Genomic DNA, 23,903 nt, shown 5'->3' on the forward strand with positions numbered 1-23,903 from the left:
TTACTTACAATTGTTTACTACGAGCTGTTTAATCCAATGTATTTTTAGATTTTAAAGATCCTAGCGCTCCCTCCTTCAATATCCTTTTTTTGCATTCAAGTTTAATATGTGCACATAGATGTATCGATAATAATAATCCTCCCTGGAAAAATAATGCACCCCTTCAATTATCAAGAGGGGTTTACATTATTAAAAATACATCATGGGGACATCGTTTCTAAGTTTTCAAGGCAAATCCGTTTACCCAATCCCTCCGTCTCCTCCCTCAAACAAAATTTTGTGATAGTGCTCGTAATGCCCTGCTCCGAGTCTCCACCTTTTTTTCTGCCTAGGAGGGGTCCTATGATCTGGCAGCACTCTTAATAAAGGCGCAGTCTAAAAAATTGAAGTGTTTTGGATATATTTCCTCTCTCCTTTCTTCTGTATTTATTTAAAGGTTCATGAAGAGTTAAGAAATTTGGATCTGTATGATCTTATTTTGTAAGGAGGATGTGCATATTTACGGACGAATGCACTAACACACGGTTCTAATTCCTCTGGAACTGCAATACAATGTTTTCAATAATTTTAAATCAATAATCAAGTTTGTTTACCCTTTTTTTTTAAAAAAAAGAGCAACATTTTCTGACTCGTAAAATTTGCTGAGCAGCTTTAAACCACAGCTTAGATACCAATACAATTATGAAAACTCCTATCTTGCCCATGAGAAGCTTTTGATACAGAGCTCTGAACTTGGCGCCTCCTCCAAGCCTGCGCTCTGACGCGTAGATCGTACTACAACACCATAGGCGGGAACACCATAGCTCTGAACTATTGGTATCTAAGCTGCGCATTGCTCCGACTTTTAGATTCAGACTGCCAGTTTTCTGTCTCCAGCCGCTAGCATCGCTACTGCGCACTGTGTCCCAAAATAAATCGAATTTTCATAACTGTATTGGTATCTAAGCAATGCTTTGAACCTAAGGAATTTTGTCTGTTCAAAATCACCGTGGACAAGTTGATTCTTTTGTTAGGAATATTGTTATCAAAAGTTCTGTTTAGAGCTTTGGTTACTATTAAGCGGAGTCGTTCTTTACTTACAATTCGCTACCACGAATTGTTTTCTCCGGTAATGACGCAATAGTGAGATAATGACTTTTATAGTGAGAGAAGGAGGCAAAACCCAAACTCTTTTTTGCAAAAATTTTTGTTCGTTTCAAGCTTGATTTGCATAATCAATTTAAATTTCACTCGTCTCTACTCACTTATATAAGTAATTATTGTTTGTTTGTTTACTATGATTGTTTATTTGATTTTTGTCGTTTGGGTTTCATTTATGCCCATAAATCATTAACTAATCACCGTTTCTTTTTAAAGATAGTATTCTAATAAACAGTGTCAACTTTGACGAAATCTCAAAAATCTACCAATCACAATAACAACTTAGCGTATCTTTCCACTTTTTCAAGTTCGATATATTTTGCTTAAACTACAGAATTCATAATTTTATAAGAAAAAGTCTATACACCCCCTCCCTATTTATTTATTACACCATCGATGTCTACCTCAATATTTCAGTGAATGTTTATAATGTTTAGCCATGTCAGTCTAGAGTCCTGGTATTTTTGAGCTCTTCGTTAGTATTTCCTCTTCTATTCATCCTAAAATATTCGAATAAAGACCAAAATCGTCAGAAAAATTGAACTCTAATAAAGATGTATGTTGGTATGTGCTTCAAACTAACTATATGAGTTGAAATATTCCTTAAAAAACAAATAATTATGTGCTTGTTGTCTTTGTATTTGATAGGTATAGATTGGTAGTTTAAATTCTCAAAGTTTCAAGTTGTGGAGATTTTTAATAGTTTTTTTTTATCTCGAGATTTTCATATATTCAATTCAGACGTTTAAATCACGATATGTATGTTGAGCACAAAAATTAAAATTTGAAATTTGACTCAGATTTAGCATTAAGTAAGAGAATTGTCCTGTAAAAATTTGGTTTATAAACCACTCATTGTGGAAATATGGTTTAATGGCATGTATTAAAATACGTATAAAAATCCTCAGCGGTATTTACAGCTGTTTAGACAACTTTATAGACAAGTATATGCAACCCTTATACATAAACATAACTATGTTTTGTGACTGGTTGGTATTGAGAAGGTGAGAAATTCTGGGGTAATATTGTTACTGAATTCCGTTTCCAAGGTTAATTAATCTGTGAATTAAAAAAAAAAAAATCGATGCCATTCCACTGATTCAAACTGAGAAATCAGAGACCCATTCATACCAGCTAGATAAAAAAACAACACATAATTATTTGCCTTCTTTTATAAAATTTTTCGAAAATCTGTACTTCTTAAATGATTACTCCGACTTTTGAAGGAATATTTCGGCTCATATACTTAGTTTTAAGAATATACTTATACGAGCCTTTATTAAATTTCTAAAAAGTTTGGCCTTTATTTTAATGGTTTATGATGAACACAGGAGGTGATATGTCATATAATGCAAAGCTTCAATTAAAGATAATAGACTGTAATGTGGCCACCATTTGCTCACCAAAATCCAAAACTTAAATTAATAATTTTGCACTTCTCATAAATTTACATTTTATTATACAAATCTCCTAAAAAATCACAAATTTGTAAAAACCATCCCGCTTCGCAAAAAAAGCAAACCCAAAAAACCTAAACAGACAGCCAAAAAGTAATGATATCAATTTCTTCTCCTCAGTGCCATGGCAAGACGCGAAAAGCAGTAAAAAGAAGTAAATATTTTGCTTTTCAGTCACATTGTGACAGCACAATCCTGAAATATCATTTTGACAGCCCGAAAAAGTTAGGATTTTAAATTTCTCCTCCTTTTTATTACGAAATGGAGATTTTTTGCTCCCAGTTGGCTTTTGTGCTAATACAGACAGATTCTCTTGATAAGGTTAAGTTTAATTAAGAACTTTTTGGCGGTATGCATCATTAGTAAATTCTAACAGAGACCGCACAAAGTAATTAAACCTTGTTTCAAATTTGTTTGCAAAAAGACGCAGTCTTAATAATTAAAAACTCATTGAAAACTCAACTATTAAAAGCCAATTACAAAAAAATAATTATCGTTCAAAGCAGAGCAAGAGGTCCCAAATCCAACACCACGTTAGGGGTGGGGGGGGGCTTGTGGCCCCTTCTGTTCCCCTGGATTCGCCACTGTTTTGAGATTTATTTATTCATTTATATTAGTACTTGTTGTATGTTTTTTCTATGATTTTTTTCTTAGTTTCTGTTCGTTTTGGATTTCATTTATTCTTTAATAGTACATTCTGGTTGTTTTGAGTTTGAGCTATTGCAGGTTTCTGTTTCTTCTGATCTTAAGTTTCATATGGCCTTTAATTTTCTTTAGAAAACTTCTTTTTCGGAAAGTTGTTTTTAAATTAATATTTGTAAACATCCAAGACTGCCAGTCATTTTAATGTATATATTGTTATCAATACTCCTTTTTAAAATTTTGGTTACTGCTAGTTCGTCTCGCTCTTTACTTTCAGTTTATTACCACGAAATGTTTTATTACGAAGCTTTATTTCGCCTTTAATCAACGTTACAATGCTCTATATCCTTGATTTATTTGTAGTACCAACTTTAGCTTAAGAAATGTCTTGATAGATACAAGAAATATATTATAAAAGGTTCAAATGTTTGAAGATTGATACTAACTATTTCTAAAACCACTAGTTCTGTTTCCAACTTTCATGTGCAACCTTGGGGTGTTTTAATAGCAATAGCTAACATTTAGACACATTTAAAAAAAATGAGCTTCTAGCCCATGTCACTTATTGATTTAATAAGCTAGATTTCATCACCATTCCTTAGCATTACTCAAACAGATTGTAACCTCGAAATTGAATTTAGTCTAACTTGAAGTCAACTACAAAAATTCTTAGAGGTTTGGGTATGTTCGAGTTCACATTAGAGTTTGGGCTCATCTAAACAGAGATTTTCAGCTATGGTGACCTTTCTCAGTAGCAAACAGGTCTCACAACACCAAAGCCCAATTTTCAGCCATGGGCCAAGAAACACAATTCTTGGCCCAAAACGGGCCAAAGCACAGCTGGTCTAGGGAAGTGTTCCAAGTTTTCCCTTATACCTTCTTGATATATCTATCTAGTTCTGGGAGGGCATCGTTTCCTTCCCTGCCCTCTATATCAGCTGTTTAATACCTTACGACATGTGTAAGCTTCATATTTGAAGGAGGTCTCACGCTCAATGCTACAAAAGTCTGCATCACGTTTGATTTGACAGTTTAGTCTTTGATTTCAGGCCTGTCGTGAAACTCCAACTGGGGCACAAGAATGCATGTACCTTGAGCCAGAACTAACTGACTTAATGGATCAATCCCGTGACCCCGAGGAGCGTCTTTGGGCATGGAAAGCCTGGCATGACGGCATCGGACAAGAATTCAGGGATAGGTATGCTGCTAATCCTCTTGTTACAGTAAAAAAGGTTTTTACGGGGTTTCAGGCCAAAAATCCAAAATTTTGCAAAGAGTAATTTTTTTTTACTTCAAAATACACATTTCATTAATTTTTAATATCCGATCAACCATTAATAATAAAACCAAATTTCCTAGGTTTAAAATTTAAATAATTAATGTACTACTAATGAAACAGTAATACTAACAAAAACTTGTATTCAATTTCGAAATTTTAAAAATAATCAGTCTCCTGGAAATTTTTTTAAAAATCCTGATTCTGTTATTTTGAAGCAGCACATGTTTAAAGCAATCTAGTTAATTTAATTAATTCAAAAATCAATTGAATTTAATTGCTTTAAATTGAATTTAATTGGAGAGGGAAGGCAACCCAAGTCTTATTTGCGGTAATTTCTGGCTATCCGAATAGGAGTTTAATATGTTTCTTACAAATTTTGACATCACTCTTTACTTTTAATTGTAAAAACTTTGTTTCGTAAAGCTTTATTTCTAATTAAGGACTGAGAAAGAAACCCGTGTTTCAAGCCGTGTTTTCAGAAACATAGGCTTACATGTTTTAAGACGGACTTTTTTTTTTAATTCAGCAATGGAGGCTGTTACAGAAGATATATTTAGCATATTTTTTAGATATAAATTAATTTTGATCATCTTTTAGCTGTATCCCCCAAGCTTAGGTGTCCTTAGCCTAAAACAGTACAAGATGTACGATAAACAACCTCTGGTTTGAAGCATATAAATACAGAGAAACTTGTAGCTCTAGAATAATGAATTTAATGTGCATAATGTGGCCTTAGATAACAAGCGTAAAATTGTGGGTGTACCTAACCTTTTTTGGGAGGGGGAAAAGGGCATTAGGACTAGTAGAACAAAGCAATTGCTGAATTTTGCATTTTTTTTTTTATAAAGAAAAACCACACGGAACCATAAAAAATTCATTAGAAAAATGAAATTTATCCTGTCCTCCTCCTCTTCATCGTCAAAAGATTCCTTCATACCTAGGTTTACACGAAGTGTTGTTTTTAATGTAGGGAAAAATAAAATGGTTTAGGTATGTCGTTTATTTTTTTTAAAGGTTGACCTTTGCAGAGTTTGCTTTGTTTGAGGGCAGAGCTGTCTAGTAGTTAGACCTCTAGCAGAGTAATACTTATCACAGTGGGTTTTTTTTTAAGGTAAGTGATCCAACTCTTTTTTTATAATATGACTCGTAATGCCAGGTACTCTTCAAAAGAGCCCTATCTGTGCTAGGTCCCATCTAAATATCGCATTTCTAGTCTTCATAGACACCAATAATTTTGATAGAATTTGCATATTCTTTTGAAGATTCCGCCTCTCATAAAAGCTCCTATATATGGCTCTGACTTCACCCTTTGAACTGAGTAAATTAACTCTGACTTCACCCTTTGAACTGAGTGAATTAAAACATAAGATACTGTTTTCGAAATGATTATGAAAATAAATCATTCAATTACCCATGGGACCGATGTTGTTTCGTGGCTTAAGTTGTATAATGATCAAGTTGCGGGGGAAAACATGTCTTTCCTTGGAAAACCCAAGGGGTTCAGCGTTTTTGAAAATGTTTTTTTTACACAAAACGGGTCTTAATTATCATACACAACACATCATCGCACGTACAGCAGCAACTAACGACACTGTTATGCCCCTTTACTACCGGATTGAGGAGACATCGTTGCCACTACAAGCTTCAAAAACAACTTGGGACTTTTTGGATAACTGGGATGTTTCTGGAGGTACAAATTACCAACATAAGAGTTTCCTAGACAACATTACAAATCTGATGATGACGATGGCTGAGGATATAGCCACGTTCATGAAGATAGGAGATAGAAAGTCTCGTAATTTCAAAAAAATTACCCCGAAACATCGATGCGTTATGTCCCCACTACTATGCACAGTCGCCGTTAAGTTTGTAAATTAAATAAAAAAAAACAAGTTTTTTTAACTGAAAGTAAGGAGCGGCATTAAAACTTAAAACGCACAGAAATTACTTCGTATATGAAAGAGGCTGCTTCCTCATCAGCGCCCCGTTCTTTACGCTAAAGTTTGACTCTTTCTCTCAATTCTTCTTTTTAAGACAGTAAAAAACTTTAGCGCAAAGAGCGGGGCGTTGATGAGGAAGCAGCCTCTTTCATATACGAAGTAATTTCTGTGCGTTTTAAGTTTTAATGTCGCTCCTTACTTTCAGTTAAAAAAATTTGTTTTTTTTTATATTTAATTTCTGAACGTTTTTGAATCAATGCATGTTTTGATTTTGGCTCTCCGCAGAGGAATAATCAAAACGAAATTTGCCTATTATTTTTTTTTGGCTAAATGGCTTTCTCATAATTTTGATCAAATGATTTTGAGAAAAAAAGAGCGGGGTACGAAGCCTAGTTACCCTCCGATTTTTTGGTTAATTAAAAAGCCAACTAGAACTTTTAATTTTTTACGAATCTTTTTATTGGTAAAAGATTTACGTAACTTATAAATTAGCTTACGTAAAGAACTTTTGTATTCTCATGTTTTTATTACATATATGAGGGGATTCGCCCCTTCGTCAGTACCTCGCTCTTTACACTAAAGCTTAAATTTTATCCCAATTTATTAAGAATGACCCCTGAATCACAAAAGCCGTAGAATAAATAGTTGAAATTACTAAAAATACTTTAGCGTAAAGAGCGAGGTATTAGAAGGAGATGAGCCCCTCATATGAGTAATAATTTCTGTTTGTTTTAAGTTTTATTGCTGTTCCTTACTTCCAGCTTAAAAAGCTTTTTCACATTTATTTTTTAATTGTTTTTTTTTTAATAATGCTAGTAAATCCTGCTTTCCCTTCATAGAAATTTCCTTCTCCCATGACAAATTCTCGATGGAAAGTTCCCCCAGCATATCCCCCTCTTCTCAACCCCTCCCCCCAACCAAAAAAATCATCCTGAAAACGCCTGTATACTTTCCAATAACCATTACTATATGTAAGCACAGGTCAAAGTTTGTAACTTGTTGCCCCTCCCACGGGGACTGTGGGGGAGTAAGTCGTCCCCAAAGACATAGTTATAATGTTTTTCGACTACGCTAAATAAAATGGCTATCTCAGAATTTTTATCCGTTGACTTTGGAAAAATAATTAGCGTGGGAGGGGGCCTAGGTGCCCTCCAATTTTTTTGGTCACTTAAAAAGGGCACTAGAACTTTTCATTTCCGTTAGAATGAGCCCTCTTGCAACATTCTAGGACAACTGGGTCGATACGATCACCCCTGAAAAAAACAAAACAAAAAAACAACTAAATAACACGCATCCGTGATCTACCTTCTGGCAAAAAATGCAAAATTCCACATTTTTGTAGATAGGAGCTCGAAACTTCTACAGTAGGGTTCTCTGATACGCTGAATCTGATGGTGTGAATTTCGTTAAGATTCTATGACTTTTAAGGGGTGTTTCCCCCTATTTTCCAAAATAACGCAAATTTTCTCAGGCTCGTAGCTTTTGATGGGTAAGACTAAACTTGATGAAACTTATATATTTAAAACCAGCATTAAAATGCGATTCTTATGATGTAGCTATTGGTATCAGAATTCCATTTTTTAGAGTTTTGGTTACTATTGAGCCGGGTCGCTCCTTACTACAGTTCGTTACCACGAACTGTTTGATTGGCAAGCATTGATTCAATTCGGCTATGCCTATATTATAACCTGCTCAGTGACCTATATTTTGCTTTACGATATCGCCTCTCTTGAAAACTGTATAACGCGTTTGTAGATCTGCTCAAAAGCCTTCAACAAAGAGTAAAAAGTTGCATTGCTCAGTACGAATGTTGCTAAAATCAAAGGCACGTAAAATAACGGCTCACCCATGAATATCATATACGGTGGCAACAAAGTAGAACAAGTAATCAAGTAACAAGTAACCGAAAAGGCTTTAACTTTCACATCGTCATACTTTCACATCGTCAGTTTTATGCCATTTTACTACCAGATTGGGAAGACGTTACCACCACTGCAAGCTCCAGAGATAACCGGAGGCTCTTCTTGGGAGGTCAGGATGTCTCTGGAGGCGCAAAAAGATATATGATCTGAGTTAAGATGTATAATTTTCGGGTTTTCTTTGTTTCAGGGGAAGAAAAACTATTCTTTAGGCTTGCTGCTGCATTGGAGGTCAAAAGAACGGGAACTTTAAATGGCATCAGAGCTTTTTTGCAAAACTGCGTCGTCCGTATAGCCACTTAAAAACAAAAAATACTCGTAAACACGCTCTGAATCTTTTTGTTTGTAATTCAAATTAATTGTATTGCAATTGGATTCACTCTACTACAAATATAGGAATCATTTTGGAAATAAAATTAAGCAAATTAACAAAAATAGAGTAACGTTGCATTATTTCACCAATTCCCTCTCTTTTACTTCCCAATGGGAGCTTTGACAAAAAGAAAAGTTGCCAGCTCCTGTTTTAGTAGTCGTTATCCATTGGAGTTACCATTATAGGCATACAAGGGCAGGGATATAAGTTTTTCTGGGGATAAGGTAATATTTTTGTAAAAGGATGGATATTTATTTATATTAAAAAAATTACTTTCAGAAACGCCGTCTTAGTATCTTCTTAGGTTATAATACTTTATTCATAAATATTTTGTTTTGGGAGAGGCTGAAGGCCGTCTGACCTTTCGTATGGGAGTTCTGGGAGGTGTTTTGTTTAACATAGAAGGCGAGCAATAACGGATACTGTACTTCAATAACTTTGATTCAAAACAAATAAACCATATTATAAAATAAGACCAAATTATTCTGATGCACAGTGTGATTTTACAGATCTTTTCTTTCTCCTACAGACCTTTAAATTTGGACCCATGAGAAGCCTAAGATCATTTTTTCTTCTCTCTTCTTGGATTATGAAAATATACAATACGGATACTGTTTCGGAGGTGGCCGAGGCAAATCACCACCTCAATGACAGTATCTTGGTGGTTTATATTTACGAAACTTCTTGCAACAAAAAGCTTTTTTGGTGGTTTATATTTACGAAACTTCTTGCAACAAAAAGCTTTTTCGGTGGTTTATATTTACGAAACTTCATGCAACAAAAAGCTGTCTTGGTGGTTTATGTTTACGAAACTTCATGCAACAAAAAGCTTTCTTGATGGTTTATATTTACGAAACTTCATGCAACAAAAAGCTTTCTTGGTGGTTTATATTTACGAAACGTCATGCAACAAAAAGCTTTCTTGATGGTTTATATTTACGAAACTTCATGCAACAAAAAGCTTTCTTGGTGGTTTATATTTACGAAACTTCATGCAACAAAAAGCTTTCTTGGTGGTTTATATTTACGAAACTTCTTGCAACAAAAAGCTTTTTCGGTGGTTTATATTTACGAAACTTCATGCAACAAAAAGCTGTCTTGGTGGTTTATATTTACGAAACTTCATGCAACAAAAAGCTTTCTTGATGGTTTATATTTACGAAACTTCATGCAACAAAAAGCTTTCTTGGTGGTTTATATTTACGAAACTTCATGCAACAAAAAGCTTTCTTGATGGTTTATATTTACGAAACTTCATGCAACAAAAAGCTTTCTTGGTGGTTTATATTTACGAAACTTCATGCAACAAAAAGCTTTCTTGGTGGTTTATATTTACGAAACTTCATGCAACAAAAAGCTTTCTTGGTGGTTTATATTTACGAAACTTCATGCAACAAAAAGCTTTTAGCTATGGAACAAAGGTGTATCTTGTTTTTATATAACACTGAATGTGCGTGAATTAAGGTCAGAGGTAAAATATTTCTTATGTCCCACCAGGGGGAAGGCAGAGGGTCCCTGGAATTTGAAAAGCAGCTTTTTTAAATCTTCAATTAGAAAACAAAATAAATCCTCACAGCCCCCCTAGTTTTGTGTGAATTCTTATTCCTTTGTCCCACCTGTTTAGTTTTTCTTGCAGCCTGATAATTTACTAATCTAAATGTGGCAGACTTATCTGACTTATCAACAGAGTCATTTTCATGTCAATTTACGGAGTTTTTAGTCTTAATCAAACAGTTCGTGGTAACGAACTGTAGTAAGGAGCGATCCGGCTCAATAGTGACCAAAACTCTAAAAAATTGAATTTTGATATCAATAGCTACATCAAAAGAATCGAATTTTAATGCTGATTTTAAATATATTAGTTTTATCAAGTTTAGTCTTACCCATCAAAAGTTACGAGCCAGAGAAAATTTGCCTTATTTAGGAAAATAGGGGGAAACACCCCCTAAAAGTCGTAGAATCTTAGCGAAAATACACCATCAGATTCAGCGTATCAGAGAACCCTACTATAGAAGTTTCAAGCTCCTATCTACAAAAATGTGGAATTTTATATTTTTTGCCAGAAGACAAATCACGGGTGCGTGTTTATTTGTTTGTTTGTTTGTTTGTTGTTTTTTTTTCCCAGGGGTCATAGTAACGACCAAGTGGTCCTAGAATTTCGCAAGAGGGCTCATTCTAACGGAAAGGAAAAGTTCTAGTGCCCTTTTTAAGTGACCAAAAAAATTGGAGGGCATCTAGGCCCCCCCACGCTCATTTTTTTCCCAAAGTCAACGGATCAAAATGTTGAGATAGCCATTTTGTTCAGCATAGTCGAAAACCATAATAACTATGTCTTTGGGAATGACTTACTCCCCTACAATACCTGGGGGAGGGGCTGCAAGATACAAACTTTGACCAGTGTTTACATATAGTAATGGTTATTGGGAAGTGTACAGACGTTTTCAGGGGGATTTTATTTTGTTTGGGGGTGGGGCTGAGGAGAGAGGGCTATGTTGGAGGATCTTTCCTTAGAGGAAACTGTCATGGGGGAAGAAAAATTCAATGAAAAGGGCGCAGGATTCTCTAGCATTACTATAAGAAAACAATGAAAAATAAACATGAAAACGTTTTTTCAAATGAAAGGAAGAAGTAGCATTGAAACTTAAAACAAACAGAGATTATTACGCATATGAGGGGTTCTAAAAATTCTTTAGCATAAAGAGCGAGGTATTTAGGAGGAGATAAATACCTTGCTCTTTATGCTAAAGTATTTTTAGTAATTTCAACTATTTATTCTACGGCCTTTCTGATTCAGGAGTCATTCTTAAAAGAATTGGGACAAAACTTACAATTTAGTGTAAAGAAGGAGGTATTAACGAGGGTACAAACCCCCTCATATACATAATAAAAATTAAAGAATATAAAAGTTTGTTACGTAAGTTAATTCTAAAGTTACGTATATTTTTTGCTAATAAAAAAATTCGTTAAAATTAAAATTAATAGTTGCCTTTTTATGTAACCGAAAAATTGCATGGCAACTAGGCCTCCTTCCCCATCCCATATTTCTCAAAATCGTATGATCAAAACTAAGAGAAAGCCATTTAGCCAAAAAAGGAATTAATATGCAAATTTTATTTGAATAGTTTACGTGTGGAGAGTCAAAATCAAACATGCATTAATTCAAAAACGTTCAGAAATTACATAAAAAAACTAGTTTTTTTAACTGAAAGTAAGGAGTGACATTAAAACTTAAAACGAACAGAAATTACTCCGTATATGAAATGGATTGTCCCCTCCGCAATCCCTCGCTCTTTACGCTAAAGTTTGACTCTTTGCCACAATTTTGCTTTTTAAAACAATTAAAAGCTTTAGCGTAAAGAGCGAGGGATTGCGGAGGGGACAATCCATTTCATATACGGAGTAATTTCTGTTCGTTTTAAGTTTTAATGTCGCTCCTTACTTTCAGTTAAAAAAACTAGTTTTTTTATGTAATTTAATAAGGGTGCGATATCTTTTCTTGCAATTTTTTAGTGTTTTCCTGAGTCTTTCTTTCCTTTAGAAACCCTTTGGAGATTTTTTCCCCTATTCCTCTTAGCACCGTTATGGAATGGCTAAATAATTCAAATACTTCTGGGAAAAAACATTTAATTCCAGTACTCTTGGTTGACTGATTTGGCTTCTTTTAGGTACATCAGATATGTTGAGCTAAAGAACAAAATGGCTCGTTTAAATGGATATGCTGATTATGGTGATCGGTGGCGTCAGAAATACGACACTACAACTCTGGAAGCTGATGTTGATGTAATTTATGAAGAGCTTAAAGTAAGTTTGTTCTAAAGTATGCCTATCGGCTTATGAACATTTTCTAGTAATATATGTCTATTCTAAATCCCAGTTGAAACGAAATTAAAGGTTCAGGTACGTTTATTTACTAAAGGCGCTTTTCTGTAACCGGTATGTGGGAGGCTTGCATATATTGAGGACGGTTATAGATATGCACTTTAGGAGTTAAGCTAAAAAAAAGTTTGGTTCCAGGAGATAACTATAACTTTGAACGGAGAGATGATATAAAATTATTCTATTTAAATTTTCAGGAATTACTCTAGTTTCAATTCATAAATCAAATTTTGTTGAAACCCTAAGAATCACTGCATTTTACATAGATTAAATAAAAACTACTAGTTTTTTTTTAACTGAAAGTAAGGAGCGACATTAAAACTTAAAACGAACAGAAATTACTCCGTATATGAAATGGGTTGTCCCCGCCGCAATCCCTCGCTCTTTGCGCTAAAGTTTTTAATTGTTTTAAAAAGTAGAATTTTGGCAAAGAGTCAAACTTTTCGCGTAAAGAAAGAGGGATGCAGAGGGGACAACCCATTTCATATACGGAGTAATTTCTGTTCGTTTTAAGTTTTAATGTCGCTCCTTACTTTCAGTTAAAAAAACTAGTTTTTTATTTAATTACTGAACGTTTTTGAATTAATGCATGTTTGATTTTGGCTCTCCGCACATAAATTATTAAAATAAAATTTGTATATTAATTCTTTTTTTTGGCTAAATGGCTTTCTCTTAGTTTTGATCAGACGATTTTGAGAAATAAGGGGCGGGGAAGGAGGCCTAGTTGCCCTCCAATTTTTCGGTTACTTAAAAAGGCAACTAGAACTTTTAATTTTTAACGAACGTTTTTATTAGTAAAAAATATACGTAACTTAAGAATTAACTTACGTAACAAACTTTTATATTCTTATATTTTTATTATGTATATGAGGGGGTTTGTCCCCTCGTTAATACCTCGCTCTTTTCGCTAAATCTTAAGTTTTGTCCCAATTCTTTAAGAATGACCCGTGAATCAGAAAGACAGTAGAATAAATAGTTAAAATTACTAAAAATACTTTAGCATAAAGAGCGAGGTATTTATCTCCTCCTAAATACCTCGCTCTTTATGCTAAAATATTTTTAGAACCCTCATATGCGTAATAATCTCTGTTCGTTTTAAGTTTTAATGCTACTCCTTACTTTCAATTGAAAAAAACTTATTCATGTTTATTTTTTCATTGTTTTTTTTATAGTAATGCTAGAAAATCCCGCGCCCTTTTCATTGAATTTCTCTTCCCCCATGACATATTTCTCCAAGGAAAGATCCTCCCACATAGCCCCCTCCCCTCAACCCCACCCCCAAACTAAAAAAATCCCCCTGAAAACGTCTGTACACTTCTCAATAACCATTACTGTATGTAAACACTGGTCAAAGTTTGTAACTTGCAGCCTCTCCCCCAGGAACTGTGGGGGAGTAAGTCATCTCCAAAGACATAGTTATTATAGTTTTCGACTATACGGAACAAAATGGCTATCTCAAAATTTTTATCCGTTGACTTTGGAAGAAAAATGAGCGTGGGAGGGGGCCTAGGGGCCTTCCAATTTTTTGGTCACTTAAAAAGGACACTAGAACTTTTCATTTCCGTTAGAATGAGCCCTCTTGCAACATTCTAGGACCACTAGGTCGATACGATGACCCCTGGGGAAAAGAAAAAAAAACAACAAAAAACAAACAAATAAACACGCACCCGTGATCTGTCTTCTGGCAAAAAACGAAATTCCACATTTTTGTAGATAAAAGCTTTAAATTTTTGCTATAGGGTTCTCTGATACGCTGATGCGATGGTGTGATTTTCGTTAAGATTCTATGACTTTTAGGGGGTGTCTCACCCTATTTTCCAAAATAAGTCAAATTTTCTCAGGCTCGTAACTTTTGATGACAAAGACTAAATTTGATAAGACTTATATATTTAAAATCAGCATGAAAATCTGACTCTTTTGATGTATCTTTTAGCATCAAAATTCCGTGTTTTAGAGTTTCGTTTAATATTGAGCCGGGTCGCTCCTTAGTACAGTTCGTTACCACGAACTGTTTGACAAGTCTACATGCTTGTTCTAATTTTAAAAAAAAAGTTGTTTTTTTTTTTATTTTCGTATGTAATAAGATGTTAGTAACATTTGCTAATAAGTGCTATAGAAAAGTCAATTTTTGTAAAAAATTTATCCTATTAAAAAAAAAAATAATTACAAAAGGAACTGGATGTAGCAATTCCTTTTAAAATTGATTTTCAAGCCAATATATTATTCTTGTCGTTAAAGCCAAGGGACGTTAAGTTTCCTCTATAGGGGGTCTCGGACAAGGCGGTTCTAATATTGTGCTTCTTGTCTCTATCTGACACTATTTTCAGGAGTCATTGGCTATTGCATTTTTAGTATTGGACTAAATTGTATTTTTTAGCCTTTGGCTATTGTATTTTTGGTATATATATATATATATATATATATATATATATATATATATATATATATATATATATATATATATATATATATATATATATATATATATATATATAGGTCACAACTTTAACAAAGTATCTGTATTTTTTCTTGGTGGTTGTATCAAATGGTGACGCCTTGGTAAAGATTACAAGAAGAGACTCAGTTTGTCGGCGGTTACAAGATAAGTGACAATGAGAATCAATACATACAAGCCTGTCACGTAGCCATGCCTGGACCCGACCTCGAAATTGGCTACATAGTTTTTTTCTTTTTAAAACTGGCATATTGACATTTCTTGCCTCAGGAACGATCTAAATGGGGTACAACTTAAAGAATCAATTTGCACTTATCCCAGAGTGGCTGTATGAAACCTATAGTGACGTCAGGGCACCCAGAAAAGGCTCAAATTGTCTGCGACTAGCTGACAAGCAACAGTTAGAATCTGTATATAGAAGCCTGCTGCGTGCCAAGTGTTGAGGACGAGGCCCTCATTTGGATTAGAGTTCTCCTTGCTTAGGATCTGTATAGGTTTCACGCTGTTCAGGAAAAGCTGCTTGCTCTTTGGTAGACCTCCTATCCGGTGGAATGATTTTTTTTTCTATTTGCCCTTCTGCATTAGGGAACCCTTATCCCAAAGGCTAAAAGATGCAAGTTTTAGACCAACCGGAAAAGTTTTCAATCCTTTTCCAGCCCGTTAAGACATAACCCTACCTTCCCCCAATAAAAAATTGTAATCGTCTTCGCCAAGGCAAAGGTCATTGAAGGTTCAAGCCAATCGAAAAAAATACCTTGGATTATTTTTGGGTTTATTGTGCAGGGGACCAACATCTTAACAAAAAAAATATTTTTGGCCCATTTCTGGGTGGGTCTATGCTCCTCCCTAAATTTTTTTTTGTACATTTGGGCCCCCTTGGCGAAAATCGTACAGTTTCGGGTTTCAAGCTATTCAGAGAAGTTATCTTGACTCTTTTTTGGGACTCACAGTCCCCACCTTCCACCGCGCGTGTTTCTCTTGCCCCTGGGAATGATCCCTGAAAATGTTGAACCAATTTGACACTCAAGATCAAACTTTCACCTTTTCCCACTATAAAATCAAAATATAAACAGTAGAACCATTACATAATTTACTGCGTCACTGCCAGGGGCTGTGGAAGTAATTTCATACTTGCAGTCTTATTTATGTCATCTTCTGACGATTTTGAGAAAAATATCTGTCTGAAAATTTTGATCAGATACCTAGGAGGGTTTCTCGTGGTCAGGTAGTAGAAAAAGGCATGGGGGAGGGCGAAATGCCGTCCAGTCAAATCAAGCCTTGAAAATTGGACTTGGAATCCCCATTTTGAATCGAATGAGCCCCTACATAGGTATACCAAACAAGCCCTTCCATACGAAGTATTCGAGGAAACAAACAAGTAAAAAAAATTATAAATAGGAGGCACATGTCTGGTAAAGTTTGAACGTTACCTGTGGCTGTTGCGGGAAAGATAAACTTAATAATCACAATAATTGGGATTCAAATGTCTGCAGAAATGCTGAAATACTTCAAATTTTAATATATTTGTTTCAGCCACTCTACCTCCAGCTGCACGCATACATTCGCAGGAGGCTTTATGAGACCTACGGTGATGTTGTTGATCTTACTGGCCCTCTGCCTGGTCATTTGCTAGGGGATATGTGGGGCAGGTTTTGGATCAACCTTGAAACTTTGGCCACCCCATATCCGAATCGAACATCAGTTGACCCTACTCCAGAAATGATTGCACAAGGTGAGCATTGACAAAAATGTATGTGTTTTTTTTTTTTTTTTTTTTTAGCTTTTGTCTGTTCAAGAGCACTTGATAGTTTTGAGTAAAAGGTAGGCAAAGAAACCAGTCAGTGTAAGATGATAAAACTGACACTACTGTTTCTGGGCTTTATTTGCCAAGACCGGTGTCTGACAATTAAAAAAAAAAGCTGCTAAAATTACAAGGGAGGAATCACAATTCCAAACCATTTAATTTCTGGTGGAAAAAGTTTCTCTACCGGTCTTCAAGCACACAAAAAATCTTTTCACCAGTTAATAGGGCTGAGATGCTGCCTGACTTGACTGATTGTCGTTGTCAGAATTTATTACTGTCTAGATCTTTTGCTTTGGTACAATGACAAATTCTGGGGACATTGAACAATCCTGTTGACACGCTAAGCTCAATCTTACTAGGTAAAACAGTAATCTAAACTCTCGTATTTAACTTTTTTTTTATACATACTGAGTAAAGCAGAAACAACAGAACTACTAGTGGTATGCTTGTGGGTCATTATAAAAACATGCGCATGAATCACGAAATCCAAGGTTCCAGCCACGTCTTACACAGCAAAATAAGGAATACGATTATTTTCAATAGCGTGTAGAAACAGATTAGTGACGAGTTAAGGTGCGTGCAACCTTTACCATGCTTATAAACAAACTGGTAAAACCGATTCGTCCGTTGTTGAATTATTTCTGAAATTTTTCTTAGTTCAAATATTCCATGATTTTTAATTTTTGTCATGACCTAAACCAAAGGATGTAACATGTATGTTTTTTAAGTAATTTGTTTTGCCCTTTAAATTCCTTTAAATTGAAGCTTGCGACAAAATAAAGATTCCTATTTCATATGCTTGTTAAGCCGTATTACGACTTCTGTAAGCCTCTTAAGAAAAAAAGAAATGCAAAAAAAAAAATAAAATAAAAAAAAATTAAACTCCAAGTTATGGTCGTATCAATGTTCGTATAAGAACGTTATGGTCGTAAAGTTATGGTCGTAAAGTTTATAAAGTTATGGTCGTATAAGAATTTCATGAGTTGTGTTTCAGGCACCCGGTTTGAAGCCTGTTTTGAGCGGGTTCGACAAGAACCGTTTTCACGGTCATCGTGTTCAACCCAGCAAAACTATAAAGTGTTTTCATCTTACAAGTTCCAAGCGTGTTGGACACGGGTTCCTCAAAACTGTAACGCTCCAGATTAGGGTGGTTGAACACAGGTTCTGAGAAGATATTTACCCGTGTTTAACAAGGCACTAAAAACTATAACCTGTACAACCCGTTTCAAACTCCTTGTTGAATGTGGGTTGTCTGAAAACGAGGCTATTAGAACTCTATGATGCCGGCTTGAGATTGTCGATTTGATAATACCAAGGGATTGAAAGGCAGATGATGACACAGCCTTGATAGAGGTACTCAATTTCAATTTTTGTGAACAATGATGCTTGGATCTGTTTCTTCAGAAATTGTAGATTAGAGATTATCTTGGAGTTATTACTGTGGGTGTTGACAATTTCTACAAATACAGATCACACGGAATTTATTAACATTGAAGCTAACTTGTGATGTCTCATCCAACCACCGAAATTGTCAAGGTCATTCTGAATAGATTGTAGATCAGAACCTATCGTAGCTGTAATCACTAGTTTTTAGTTGTCTGCACAAAATTGAGGAGGTTTGAGCAAAACCTTTATGTAAAAGCTGAACAGATTCAGTTCAATAATAGCACTCGCAAGAACACCACTTAAGACTGATCTAGACGAGGAAAATTTAGGAATGAAATCAGAGTTAAAAATTCTCAAAACTTGGTTTCTGTATGAAAGGAAGTCCCATAGACACATTAGTGTCTATGGCACACATGTCTATGTGTCTATGACTATGGTGGACACAGATATTGTGTCTACATCTGTAGAAAAATTTATAGCTGCAGCTTCAATCTAGTGATGAGGAACAGATGAAAAAACCTTATCAAAGGCTTTTCGTTAGTCTAGAAGAATCATATCGATAAGGAAATCATTGTGAAGTAATGTTATGACATACTTATGTGTCTTCAGAAGATTATTGTTAACAGATTTGTTGGACGAGAAGCCATAGATTAAAGATTTAACAATTTTGTCGCCCGTGCTCATTTTCAAATGCAAGTTTAGTCCAAAAAATAAGGGAGAACAATCCCACTTGGAAGGAAAAAACTACCTTACTTCTGGCTGAAAAATTAACTCGAATGCCGGATATTCTGTAATGAAGTTAAACATGGTAACTACACATCATTCTAAATACTTTTTCTTACTTATTTTATTGAAAATACTATTCTCACAATAAACTAAACAACTTTTGATTGCTCTCCTGTGGAATAAAAAGAATTGTTAGTTACATCTTTTAGTTCTGGGTCTAGCTTAGTCTAGCTTTAGTTCTAGCTTAAAGACCGACTGTCATAGTTACATATGTTCTATGTAAAAATGAAGCTACATATTCAGAGGCGGTTTTAGGATGGACAAAGGGGGCACTTGCCCCGGGCACAGAAAATTTTGGGGACACAAAATTTTAAATAAATGATCTAACGGTTATAGTCATTTGTAACTTTGATATGAAACAAACGATTGAAACATCGACACATTTCCTTAAAGAAACTTAAAGATATGTTAGAATTAATTGTTCGATACGGAGATGAGGGTCTTCCCAAAATGATTATCAAATATTATTAGTGATTCCAGTGTCAGTGGCCAGTAATGATCGGTCATTCATTAAACTTGCATTAAAATTACGACAAGATGATTTAGCATTACTGAGTATAGAATGTGAAGCATTAGAAACAATCAATTGGGACTAGATAATTAATATTTTTGCAGAGGCTAAAATAATAAAATCAGATTTAAATAAATGAATAGTTTTCTTAATAAATGACAATTTCGATACTAAATGATTTTTTTTAATTTACCAATAAATTTTTGGCAGACAGGAGTGAGAGGGGGCTCTAATCAAGGTTTAGCTCCGAGGGCATGAGAGGCCAGAACCACCACTGTGCACATTCCAACTACTCAAAATAGTAAGCCACTTCACTAGTATTTTTTTGTGGTTTTAGGCTATACACCCAGAAAAATGTTTGATATAGCTGAAGAATTCTACACCTCTATGGGTCTCAGGCCACTACCACCAAATTTCTTCAACTTGTCAATGATTGAAAAACCGGATGATAGAGACGTTGTCTGCCATGCTACTGCCTGGGATTTTTACGACGGTCAAGATTTCAGGTTAGTTAACTGCAAAATTCTAAGAAAATTGTTAAATTTCAAGCACCTATCTATAAAAATGTGGAACTTTGTATTTTTGTGAGAAGAAAGGTTGCTAATGGATGTTTATTTATTTGTTTGTTGATTTCTCTTCCCAGGGGTGATCGTATCGAACCAATGGTCTTAGGACATTCGAACGGAAACCAAAACTCGCCCTTTTTAAGTGACCACAAAGACTTGAGAACAACTAGCCCCCTTCTGGTGCCCTTTTCTCCCCAAAGACAAAAGTTCGAATTTTAATTATTTTTTCGATTCAGATTAGTTGAAAATTCAAATAACTATGCGTTTGGAGATGAAAAAATTCCACGTAGCCCCTAGGAAAAAGAACTTAAATTACGGAATTTGCCCATTGTTCACAAATTGTGCTTGTTATTGGGAAATATACGAAAAAAAAATTAATGAAATTTTCTGTGGGGCGGGAGGTCATGCCGAGAAAGGTATCTGGAGAAATTTTAATCAAAGAGAGGGAACACGATTTTCTGTCTGGATTTGAAAAATTCAGAAGTGAAATTTAAAAAGTAAATATGTTTCTTCGAATAGCAGTAAGGAGCAAAATTAAAACTTAAAATGAACAGAAATTGTTTCAAATATGTAAAAGTCTACCCTTTCCTCAACCCTTGCTCTATACGCTAAAGTTTGACTTTTCTCAAAATTCTTAAAGAAAGACTGGTCAAATACATGGGCCTTTGGATTTGACTGAGCAGATGTTTTTAAAGAGCTTTAAGACTTTAGTCACCTAGCTAATTTATTATTCACTTGACTGACTGTTTGACTTAGAAATCATTTCGTTCTGAAATAAGAACTGAAAAATTAACTTCGATTTCCTCGCAAATGAGTTTGTAGTAGATGACAACGTGTAACACGGTTTCTGAATTTGGATACCGGTTAATAAATGTATTTATTAACCGGCAGTTTGATGTCTGTACGCTACTTATTCTATAGACTCTGTTTAAACAGATTACAACTAACTAATACTTGACTGAATTGCTCCTGAACAATCCGAGTGGTTAGTTCCTTGGTGTAATCTATGCATTCTCACACGCTCCGATTACAGCTAGATCTAGTCTTTTGAGGAGAATTTTTGACTTCGGAACACAAATATGTAAGGTATTTGAAGGGACTGCAGCCAGGAAGTATATATTACAGAAATAAGTTTCTAATTATTGAATAGACATTTTTTGCTCTATTTTTTGATACCCCACAACAACAGTGCAAAGTATAGCAATCTAGAATGCAAACCCGAAACAGGTTTTATAATTATTTTGGAATTATAAAAAAAATTTGTCGGCTTTAAGATTTGATTACATTAAAAAATATTCACCAGATTTCTTTATTTCTATTGACATAAAAACCGCCGAAATCACTAATTCACGAACGTGAGGCAAGCTCCAAATGTTTAACATGGGAGGTATAGGAAGATTCCTTGAGAGTGCGTTCTGCCTTAAATGAAATTTAAAAGGTATGTAATCAAGTTGAATATGCGTAATATGGCCCTTAGAGATAAAAGTACATACCTTTTAGATACATGTTGACAACAAGACTTTAATGGACCTTATCTCTGCTGGGAATAGTTGTTGAACAATCGAACAAACACTTTATGACTCCAGAATTACACGGATTTTCATGAGGGAGTTGATAAGGAAATGAAAACTTGTCGGCCATAACGTGGTTGAGATATCAGGTCAATTAAGTATTCTTCGTCATTGAGAGTCGGTAGCAGAAATAGGTAGCATCATGTTGCTTGTTTACATAAGACAAAGCAACAGCCATTGTGACTCTTCTATAAGAGAGAACAGCATACAAACTGAATTTTTATTATTAACTTTGATTAAGTATTTACTTATTATATCTATTAAATTTCTTTGCACTTTGCATAAACTGTAAATTAAAAAGCAAATTGTAAATCAAATTGCAACGCGCAAATTAAACTTTTATCAACAAGGAAGCAGATCACATATTAAAAGACGTTAGAGGGGGCCCTTTGATGAGAGAATTTTAAGAAAAAAGTAAAAACTTTTAAAACTGTGACCAACAAAAATTCTTGTTTTTATTTTAGTTATTTTTTTGCTTTTATTGTCAAAAACCTTTTAAAACAAACAGTAAAAATTTCTCTTTGAACAATTAAATGCAACCATATTATACATTAAAACAATTATAGTTAAAATTTTGAAAGTCAAAACTAAAAAAGATAATTATAAACCCAATATTGGAAGTCCTTCTCTTGCGCTGCCAGGTATTGAACCAGCAAGCCTGTGCTGGAGAGGCACGGTTGCTACCATTGCACTGGCGCAAGGTAACTGATTACACTTTTGTAAAGGACGTTGGTGATAATAAGAATTATAATTTGCCACCAATAACAACTTCCTGCTGTCGTTTTGGTCCGAAACTTCACTTATATGCACAAATGGTGAACAGTACGACAATGTTGTCATCAAAGCAGTTTAGATGGAACGCTTTTATTTATTTTTAATTTTTTGCAAAGAGCTAAAGTTAAAATCTGATTGAATTTGAATTGAATTTTTGGAGAAAATAGGCTAGAAATATTTACATAATACTAGTGAAGACGGCTGGAGCAGTGAAGATGTTAAAGGTAGATTAGCCAAGCCTCGGGGTGTTTCTTCAAAGTTAAAAAAAAAGTTTGTAAGAATAGGACAAAAAGTCGGCAAATCAAGATTAGAAAATTGGAAGCTACAGTGATGACAGTGCTCTAATATGGCACTGAATCATGGGTGCACCGAAAAGTGGATAAAGATTTGCTAGTTGTTTTTCCAGAGAAATTGTCCTCAGATTGTTCTGGCTACTCGGCTAACTGACCGTATTTCGAACAATAGGGTGTACGAAAAATGTGATTCAATCCGGCTTTCTAGGGATATAATGAGAGAAAGGTTGAGATAGCTAGGGCACATTCTGTGGATGAATGAGGACAGATTGCCAAGATTGTATTTTTCAGCCAACCGTCTAGGGATAAACGGAAAGCAGATCGTCCGCGGTTGGGGTGGGACGATGCTTTAAGAAAAGATTTAACAGAAAATAGGAACTTCTTGGGAGGGTGTAAAGAGGGAGGTTTTGAATAGTTTGGGATGGAGGAGGAGAATGGGGAGCTCTGTTGGCCTCAGGTTGCTTGGTGCCACGGTGAGTTGTTAGTTGTAGTATTAGTAGTATGTATGATGATGTTTAATGTTCTAATATTTTGTATCATGATCCCCCTCCTTCAGAGACGCTATCACAGACAACATGAAGCCATTGAGGGGATTAGGGATTATATATATCAAGTGATTTTTTTTCTTTCTTTTAAATATACCGATCTATCTAATAAGCCCTTAATTATGTCACAACTGTTTCGGTGAATATCAAACTGTAATTTCTACAGTTCATGAAAATTAACTACGACTTACAACCTCGAATACTCCCATCATCCGGTTTATCTCACAGAACTTTTAGACTTTGTTCAGAACTTCTAAGCGTTCACTGATCCGAGCCCCTTCCTTTACCCTTGCTCTTTACGCTAAAGTCTTAAGGTTCTTCAAAAATCCTTCTTATTCCAATTCAACGGTCCTCGTGTTTCAGGAGTCTTCCTTACAGAATTGGGACAAAAAGTCAAATTTTGGTGTAAAGAGTGACAAGACGAGGAAGGGGCAGTTCCCTTTATATAAGGAGTAATTCCTGTTCGTTTTAATTTTGTTAACATGTAACGCTAAAGTTTTTTTTAGTACTTTTGAAAGAGCTTTTTATTCTAATTAAACGACCTTTGTGATTCAGGAGTCATTTTTAAATAATTGGGACAAAATTC

General features: G+C 34.8%; 1 protein-coding gene across 1 annotated transcript in view; it reads left to right on the plus strand.

Annotated features, from left to right (window-relative positions):
* LOC136028665 (angiotensin-converting enzyme-like) overlaps positions 1–23,903 on the plus strand; it is a 97,514-nt gene that overhangs the window by 23,046 nt on the left and 50,565 nt on the right. The window contains exons 4-7 of the mRNA XM_065706492.1: positions 4,289–4,437; positions 12,416–12,551; positions 16,615–16,813; positions 19,906–20,074. Coding sequence (XP_065562564.1) covers positions 4,289–4,437; positions 12,416–12,551; positions 16,615–16,813; positions 19,906–20,074 — 653 coding nt within the window. The remainder of the gene's footprint in view (positions 1–4,288; positions 4,438–12,415; positions 12,552–16,614; positions 16,814–19,905; positions 20,075–23,903) is intronic.

Source organism: Artemia franciscana, chromosome 7 (assembly GCF_032884065.1).
Source record: "Artemia franciscana chromosome 7, ASM3288406v1, whole genome shotgun sequence".
Classification (NCBI taxonomy): domain Eukaryota; kingdom Metazoa; phylum Arthropoda; class Branchiopoda; order Anostraca; family Artemiidae; genus Artemia; species Artemia franciscana.